Source organism: Eufriesea mexicana, unplaced genomic scaffold, assembly GCF_001483705.2.
Source record: "Eufriesea mexicana isolate 0111107269 unplaced genomic scaffold, ASM148370v2 scaffold752, whole genome shotgun sequence".
In the NCBI taxonomy this organism is placed as follows: domain Eukaryota; kingdom Metazoa; phylum Arthropoda; class Insecta; order Hymenoptera; family Apidae; genus Eufriesea; species Eufriesea mexicana.
In genome coordinates this window covers 619315-629118 of record NW_016908891.1, presented here as the reverse complement: position 1 = coordinate 629118, position 9804 = coordinate 619315, and the positions used below count along the sequence as shown (strand labels likewise).

The following is a 9804-nucleotide window of genomic DNA, read 5'->3' as shown; positions in this document are numbered from 1 at the left end:
ATTTTTAAATGAATTAAATTTATAAAGAATTAATAGAAACATTGAATAATATTTCATAATAAATATTTTAGCAATTACTTATTATCGAAAATTTAAGTAGCTAATGAAATTAAAATATAAAAAAAAGTTAAAAATACTTTTTCCATAGTTTAAATTTTGTTAGTATAGAGATTTATATTTTAGTATTATTATCACATAGTAATACCATTTAAATTTAATATAATTTGGCCAGGTATGCTAATGAAATGTAATTTGAGGCCATTTAGCATTGATTATTAGCTAAAATTAAATATGTTAAAAATATTTAAATTCGACAGTGTCCTTTAGATGCCATTTAGTAGATTTTGTGAATATCTGGCACTTTTCCATCCATTGTCGATATATCGATAGTTTGCAAACCAAAGTAATTGATTTGCAGTGACAAGAATGAAATGTAAGTTGAGCTAGAAAGGATTGACAGAGTAAAATTACTTTGGAAATGTTGAAATATTTTGGTATTTTATATGAAGATTTGCTGTGTAAATAGAATGTAGGATTACTAAAGAAAGTATTATGCTATGAAAAATTTACTATAATAGTGTCATTATAGTAAACATCTTACTGCTTATTGTTTGTGGTTAATAATTATGTTACATAAATGTTATATCTGTTGCCAGTAGCATAAGTGGTGCAATTGAAGTTTAATAATGAAATGTAATTTTCTTATTTGGAAATTTTTTTCAATACATACTGAATTTGTTGTATTACGAAGTATTATTTCAATTCATGAAATGGACAAAATATATAGATTATATGGCTGCAAAATATTAATATCTGTACCTCTTATGTTAAGGCAAAATTTAACACTAACCACTGATTTATTATGAGAAAATATAGCAAAATTGTATTTAACAACAGAATATTTTATGCCGACAGTCTGTTAAATGAAAAAATTGAAATGATCATGTGTTCAAAGTATGTCCAAAATAGTTCACTTTACCATTTTAAATATCACTCTTGTCTTGTGCATTACCTTTAGATATCAATTCCTAACATTTGTTCAAATGTTCCATTCCAAATATAATAAACTCTATAAAATAGAATTTATTCGTTCATCGTGAAGCTTGCATGTACGCACATGGTACACAAAGTGATAATTACTTTAAGTCCTATTATTAAATGTAGTAACACATTTCAATGCTAAATTGACGATGATTCTTAAAGTATTCACAATATTAATAAGTTTTTTAAGAGAATATATACAGATGTAGTTTTAAAGACAAGAGAGATGTTTCTTCAGGGAATAAGATTAAGCAAGTCCATGTGTCAGTATATTTACACATTTGTGTCAGCAATTTAGTATGCAATTACAATCAGTGCTTGAGCAATCAAATGTGAAATGTTTAATCAAATTGTACAACACAATGGAGAAGATTAGTAAGGTGTTATTCATATAAATTGGTAGGTCTCGTAAAAAAAAGGTATATAAAGAAATGTCTTCCTTGTATTTGCTATTAAGCATATACCATTAGGAGATATTAAGTGCTTACAATGTCGGCAGTTAAAAGAAATTATTTTATATTATCTACTATTTGAATCTTGCTTGTTGTTAATTCAAGCTATTGCTTATTCAGTATATAAATGTTTATAACAGAAATTCTTTACATACACTTTTAAGCATTTGTAAAATCAATGCTTTTTAAAGAAAGCTTTGCTTTGTTATAAAATCGTTGCAGCACATTTTTTGAATTGTACAGTACATTTTGTTCTTTGTGTTCATATAATCAATATATTATTAAATGTTAAAGATAATTTTTGGGCAAATGTATAATGGTGTGACACAGATTACTAGAATCAATGAAAGGAAAATTCTATATTCTATATTCTTTGTAGACATTCAGGACGAATGTATGTACATGTATAAAGATACATTTATAATTTTTTATACACGTACATTATTTTCATTTCATCAAAAATAATGACACTGCAATGTTACCTGGCAAATTTTTGTATTATTCTAAAGACAATAATTTTATTCATGGCATCAAATATGCAGTGTGAGATACACACAAGTACACTGGCAAAATGCAAAAACATTTATACTAATAACTAAACAATGGAAAAGAGTATTAGAAAATAAAAAGAAAAAAATAATTATAAATACTCCATGCCAGACCAACTATTAGAAAACAAAAATTTAGAAAAAGAAAAACAAAAAAACTCAGAAACATGTTACATGCAGATTTTACATATCCACATTCTACTTATGACCACGAAATTTTAAATAGATTCTTCAGAACTGTTTTGTTGAATGTAGTGCATAGCTGAAGATATTTAATTTCTATTGAATCTTCATGTATATGTATGCTGTGTGTGAATTGAATATTGATATATGAAATTAAAACTGTTGATTTCATAAAAAAAATTCATATTTTCTATATAAATATTTTTTATGAAATCACTAATATTCTTTTTCAATTCATACACAATGTAGATTTCTATAGCAGTAGGACAAATAGTACAGCGATAACATGTACCTGTCCATATTGACCAGATCAATGGCTTTGCCTCTACTTATCAATAGAGAATATAAAATTATCTGAAAGAATTACAGGATTATATTTACAAAGTTATAGAAAGAAAACATTTGTTATATATCTTGTGATACTTTCAGATCTTATATTCTACATAATTTCAATTCTGTTATTTTTTCTGCAATAATAATGTTATATTCGATTCTAATTAATCCTGAGAGTGATAGGAATGAAATTACAGTACTGTTTATTCACATATTGTTTCCTTAACACTACAAAGGAAAAAGAAATTTTTTTAATTTAATAATCTTTTTTATTACCATCTTCATTGTTTTTTGCTTTATTCTCTTTAGTAAATAATACCGAATTAATTAAAATACACAAGATTCATATTTGTTATTCATAATGAATTACTCTCAGGATTCATAGATCATGGATTCTCACAGGTGCTGTTTCAATATTATTAAGTTACATTCTTAGAGTCAATTTGATTTTTTGTTCAGCTATGTATTATGTTTTATATTAAAAATGTAAGTGTGTAAACAAAACGGAATATTTTAAGAGGCATGTTCTTCTAAGAAGAAATGTAAGTTCAAAGAAGTATAAGGATTAGCGTAAATAACGAAGTTGAAATTTCGTTAGTTCATGCTCTTTCGAAGGAGAAAAGGATGGAAAACTATAAGAATTGTCAATACTGTCAATAGCGCGTTATTAACCAAAGCTTTAGCTGCGAATAGAAGTGACAATTTAACGAGAATATTCTTGCAAACGAAATTATAGAAGGACCGTGTCGTTGTCGCATAAATGAATTCTAGGTTTAAGGAGCTTCTCGATGAGATGCTGTATAGAAAAAACGAGATAACGATGTCGTTAAATTTCTTTAGTTCGTTTGCAACAGTGTTTTCCAATACTCTTTACAAAGAATACTTTCGTTATAGATTTTTTCTCGATGTTTTAAAGAACTTCTTAAGAAAGTTATAGAAGACTCATGATTGGTATTGGTGTTTCAATTTTTTTATAATGTAAGTAACTAAGTAATTAAGTCATGTCAGGAGTTCAAAAAAAAAATTTTTAATTGGAAAACACTGATGTCTTACCCTTTCGGTACAGCGATCTATTGCACAATTTTTATTATCCAAGTCAATGTTGTTCTTGAACAAAATTTCTTGCACTGTTTTGTCCTCTTTTTGCTTCATCACATGGTTAGTAAAAGAAATTGATACATTTGGGCGGGAAACAATTATTGATTTTCTAATGTTTCTGTTTTGTACAGAGAGAGTGTTAGTAGGTGGCGCTACTATAGATAATAAAGACAAAATAGTGAAGTCTGTTTGGTTATAGAGCTTTAACTTGGACAACATTGATTTTAGTAATTAGCATACGATAATCTTGTAACTAAAAACATAAGAATTTTAACGACTTAAAATGATTTCAGAACGAAAGGGTTATATTGAAGCATTACTTTTCTTATCTTGTATTGCTATACAAGATGTTTTTTTGTTAGCCAAACACAAAGATTATTTCTGTGTACAACATCGATCGCAGAAACTCTATAAACGAAATGAATCTTAATTTATTCTTTATATTTATATTCGTAACCGAAACTAACGGAGATTTGAAAGAGAAAGATTCTTTTGAATAGAGAGAACTCTAATTCAAGATAATACTAAACGGTTAAATGTATTATATAGTTATTACAGTTGTATATAATGTGTATAATGAATGATCGTTTTTTTCAGTTCATTGAGCATCTCACCTAGTAGTCATTATTTTTCTTTTTCTTTTCCTTTTCTTTTAAATATACATACAGTATTGCGAAGCTAATTTATGAACATTATGTATTATTTACTCTTGTATCTGTAAACACGACTAGCCGAATCCTCTTGTAAATAGACATTTCTCGTAATAAAACCTACCTGAAGTAATATTTGGATCTAATTTTATGATTTAAATCTTCAACTCTACCTTTGGATCCTTCTTATAACATAAATGTATAAATGAAAATTTATTTCTGTTACTCTCATCGGAAAATAATGAAAACAAAAAGTGACAATAATTAAACTGATTTATTGCAAAAATACTAAATTCTTTGCATAGTGTAATTGCAAATAAATCATAAACTCATTTGATCATAAGTTCATTATTGTCTAAAGTTAAATACACCATGGATTTGTTAACCTTTTTAAATGTAACCAAACAATACTTAACCCGTTAGGTTCTAAGAATAAATAAAAAATAAGGAGCAACTTTTTTCTTTATTTAAACGAGTCCGTTTATTGTTGAAAAATAAAATAATGATATCTGAATCCTAACGAGTTAATGCAAGTACAATCATGCTTAAAATATTCAGTCGATATGTATATCGATTTACAATAGTCTGACTAATGACATTAAAAATATAAAATTTTTTTTCGTAAAAATTCATAACAATACAGGGCGACTATAACTTTTAATATCAACACTTTATTGTAATAATTTATTTATATTATAAATGATTTTATTAGAGAATAAATTTTATTTAAATATTTAAATTATCGAAAGTTAAAATCTTTTCCTTCTAAAAACGTTTTAGATAAATTTTTCCAATTACCCTGTATTATTAACATGAAATTTATATATGACACGGATTAAATGCGACATACAATAATTAAAAGTATCACTTATAACGTTTTGTTCTTTTTACGGCTAATTTACATGATATGACAAATTGTTCGGCAGTATTTGTTTCAATGTTGTACAATAAACGTGTGCTTCAACACTAGAACTTCATATTTGCGCAAGAAATAGTTCACACAAGGAACGAATAATATAAAGGTAAACGTAACGTGTACATAACACTAATATAGTCTTTATTCATACGTTTTTATCAAATATGAAGTTAAAGGAAGATTTGTATGTACATATTATGTTTTGCATTGAAATATATGACTTTCATCTAGATCAATGTTACTCTTTATATATTCTGCTTTCGTTCATTTTATTCTCGATTTTTTTTTCTCTTTTCTATTGTACTAATAAAATATAATCTCAAAGATTGTACTTAACAGATTACTTGAAAATGAACTTTGTGACTCTTAATTATTTGAACGAGTATTACTGATGTGAATAATAATTTCTTAATCCTTTCGAGATTTATTTTTCGAATTATATAATTATATATATATATTTTTTTTAATCAAATGACAAAGAAAAAAATGTACTAATACTTGAATTAAAATATTTTCTAATCTCAAAAGGATTAAGTATATTGACAAATGTGAAATTCCTGTGTTCAAGGCTCCAGTTACGAGATTTGTACACTTTCATTGGCATAAATTACGTTTCGATGTGACCCTGCAGCTGACCCACTATTTTCCTTACCCAGCCAGCTTGACTCTGTCCTGCCGACACATCGTCCTTTTCTTCGCTATTGTTTCGTACGTAATTGCTTTGCAAACTATTCTTAGAACACTCCTGCTGTCCTTTCAAGAAAACTGACTTAATCTTCAAATGGTCAGGCTTTTGAGCCACATTGGGTTTGCATTTTGTTGTTATAATATTGTATCCTGAGGGATTTACTGTCGTGATTGACTCTGTTCTCTTCTTCGCTGGCACTGGTGGCGCCACTTTGCTCTTAAATAGCGCACAATCCTCAGAAGGCTGACTCGAAAGTGGCCTGGCTACTAGGACCTCATCAATATCGCTAAATATTGCACTATCCCGGAACGCGTCATCAACATCCGCGTCCACGTAGTTCTCAATCGTTTCAAACGACTTTTCATAGAAACTGTCCGTTTCACTTTCCCGATTTTCAATGCTTTCCTCATCTTCCTTCTTTTCTTCCTTAGACTGTGACTGATTGTTCGCTAACTGACAAAGTCGTTTACTTTCAAAGAATAATACAGTTGGGTCTGCATAATCAGACTGAGCGATTCGAGCACCTAAACTCGAGCTTCCCTGCTTATAATACAATAAAGGGATCCTCAGATCTGAACCACCTCTTGCTGCGCATCCCACAAGCTCTTCCACATCTGAAGAGGATTCTCTTGAGTGCTTCATTTTATTCTTCTTTTTTAACTTACCTGTACTTAAAGAACGGAAATACTTGGTTCTCTCTAGTTCTTCACTACACTCTAAAGTTTCCGTGCTCATAGTATTCCTTAAACCCTGAAGACGATTGCCAGCTTTGGAAAGAACATTTTTAAATAAGGTGCTTCCACTAGTGTTTGCTCTGTAGATTTTATGATCAGGATGTATATTCGTGTTTGTCGACGACATATGGACTTCCGAATAGTCATCTGTTAATGTGTCGTCCAAAGAACAAAAGAACGTTGACGTTGAAGTTGAAGTTGAAACGGAAGTCGGGAACTTGGCAATTCTTCCTTCCGGTTGGCATGTAGAAGCATACCTCTCCATATCTTCTAAGTTAATCTCTGCAGGTTTGTCCGAAGCTATTGTAAATGGTCTCTCGCTCATAGGTTTGCCGTCTCTCTGCAAAAACCGTGATTTTGTAACGTTTTGAGTCGAGTTAGGATGGATTTGAAAGCTTCGTGGGAGAGAACCACATTTTTGTGGCGACGTTGGTAACCCTTCGCACAGTTTCGTTAACCAGACTGCTGGGCGAGTCGGACTATCATTCCCATCTAAGTCCTTTTCTTCTTGTAGACCTTCCCATACGTGTTGTAGATTGTCATAATTTCCAAAACCTTTATTAGGTTCTGTAATTCCCTGCTTAGCTACATTTGTACATTCACCATTCTGAGTTGTCCCTTTATCGTTTTCTACTATTTGACCTTCGGTTTCCGTTGAAATTTGTGGTTGAGTTGTTGCTTCTTCGTTTCTCGACGTTGAGTTTTCCCTTATTCTAAGTGCAGTCTTAATAACCTTACTCTCCGTCACAATACTCTGTCTCTTAAATGCCTCGAACAACGCTTTTTTCTCCTGTACAAGGTTAACCTTATTTTTCGAATTACTATCTACTGATTTATTATTTTCAATTTTGTTTAAATTATCGTATAATAGTTGAAGAGTAGGTTGATGGTCGCGAGAAGAAGATAATGAGTTCCAAGTATTATTCGTTTTAACGAATCGTTCTCGATGTCCCGTCCTAATCCGCGATATCCTATTATTGACCGAGTTGTCTGCTATATAATTCGTGTTTTCTAAGTCACTATCATCAGATGTATCAGCAGAAATATGCTTATTGAAACGTTGCTGTTGTCTAACGTTGAGTATACTGTTTGTTCGTTGTTTCTCAAGCAATTTTTGGAATTCTTGATTCTGCATAAGAATATGGCCAACTATTTCCTCGACTGTTTGCGCTTGACTTTGTTGTTCATTGTTCTCTTTGGTTTCAGGCGGTGGTGAGTTTGTGTGTTTATCATTCTCAATAATCGCGCATTCGGTTTCAACCGTGGGTGATCCAGTATCACCTGTGTCTTCTTTCTGCTCTTCGTCAGACTGGTTAAGGCACACGTAAGACTGGAAACCTGGCTCCGATTTCCTTCTCCAACCGGTAAAGTGATCCTAAAAAGAAGAATAAGTATTTCTTACGTGTAACATGACGTCAGCCATCATTCCTACATTTAATAAAATAAAATTTTAAATATAATTTTCACATGAAAGTATGATATTTATGTTTCTAAATACTTTGACTTTTGACCCGCGACCATCTGAAGTTTTAAACCCTTGTTCCCTGGAATCGTTGATGCTAGAATCCTCGTTTTGATTTTTCCGTGGCGATGCTGGAGAATCCTATTAGAATATAAATTAAATTAAAAGTAACTGAGAAAGTGAAGTTTGTATGAAGTATCTCTGGAACTGTTCGTACCTCAGTTGTAGTCTCAGACTTTCTGCCACCTTTCTTAAATTTTTGCCTAAGTCCTGTTTCTGATCTTCGTTTTTCCTTTTCCTGTTTTCGTTTGTCTAAGTATTCTGGGGGTGCAGAGTATTGTTTTTTTATCGATCCTCTATCTGCCAAAGCGTCATCTGCAATAGTTTTATTATTAATATATTATCAAAATTTATTGCGGGAAACGTTTTTGTAATTTAATGTGTGAATGTACCTTCTGGTTGTGTTTGGCCAAGTTGCAAAACCAATTGTCTTGCATGCGAAGGTATAACCGCCTTACAGTTCTCCAACATTACCCGCTTTATTTGCAACGTCCATTCTCTTTTTTGTTCCAAATTTCGTGCCTGATAAATATATAACATGTAAAACATATGTAATTTTATTAAACATAATAGTCAATGTATAAATAATTATATTACCTGTAAAGTATACTGTAATCTTCGATTGTCGAATGGAATTACATGGAAACTAAATGGTTCGCCTGGTATGCTCTCAATGAGCATTAAATTCGAACACTACAAATATTGGAAATATAAATATATTTTTTTGTAAAATATATAAAAAAAGGAAAAGAAAATCAAAAGGCATACCATGATGTGAGCTTTATAGACTAGAAGCCCATCCTCCTTCTTTTTAGTGAGCAGAAGCATGCGGTCGAATAAGAAAGCATGCCTAGGAGCTTTTGCACCCCGCATTCTGAATCTTCCTTCTGCCACCAGCTCGCCACTGGTGGTTAAATCTGGACCAGGCCAACCGTATAAAAGGGATTGGATCTCTTGAACACGCACTGCGTGCTCGTGCCTTCGTTTCATTGCGTTTATGTGCTTTGCAATTCCAGTCATGGCGGCTAGCGCCGCTTCGATCGCCTCACTCCCTTCAGTCTTATTTTCTCTTACTTCACAGTCCGCTGCATATTCTTTTGACAAGTTCTATAAATGAAGAAACATAAAACTTCCATCTGCGTCTCTTTTGTTACGGTTAGATACAAGATTGACGATCTAATTTACCTCTAGAAGTAAGTGATACTTGAGGATCCTCTGGACTGGTTTCAGAAGAAAGGATCCAAGAGGTAACGCGTGACCTAAGGCTACTTGCCTTTCTCGGAAGGCATGAGCAGTTTCTTCTTGACTCATTAAGTCAGTTAGACAGGAAACTGTCCTAAAATGGACTGTATTAATATCAAGATACAATTGGTACAAGAATACATGAAATTTTATGTAATATTTATTTTATTTAAGATATCCTTGTTTTCATTAATTATTACCTTGGATAATTGGTACAGTACTCTGTGTATACTTTAAATCCTGAGTTGTGCTTTATGAATGTATTTGCCACACAGACTGGATCCAGGCCACATTTCTCTATTTCTTTCAGGAACTCTCTGCAGACAAATTATACATAATTTAGTGTTATTCTAAATAACACGAAACGTTATTAGATAACACTATTTTTTTATAACAC

The 9804-nt window shown here is 31.1% G+C and overlaps 1 protein-coding gene across 1 annotated transcript in view; it reads right to left on the bottom strand.

The window, feature by feature from the left end:
* Nucleotides 1–6719: 6719 nt before the first annotated feature.
* Nucleotides 6720–9804, bottom strand: part of GEFmeso (Guanine nucleotide exchange factor in mesoderm) — a 72236-nt gene continuing 69151 nt past the window's right edge. The window contains 9 exon segments of the mRNA XM_017898801.1: nt 6720–6841; nt 6843–8018; nt 8142–8246; nt 8323–8480; nt 8558–8687; nt 8763–8858; nt 8934–9272; nt 9351–9501; nt 9608–9724. Of these exon segments, the coding sequence (XP_017754290.1) occupies nt 6794–6841; nt 6843–8018; nt 8142–8246; nt 8323–8480; nt 8558–8687; nt 8763–8858; nt 8934–9272; nt 9351–9501; nt 9608–9724 (2320 nt within the window). The 3' untranslated portion in view covers nt 6720–6793.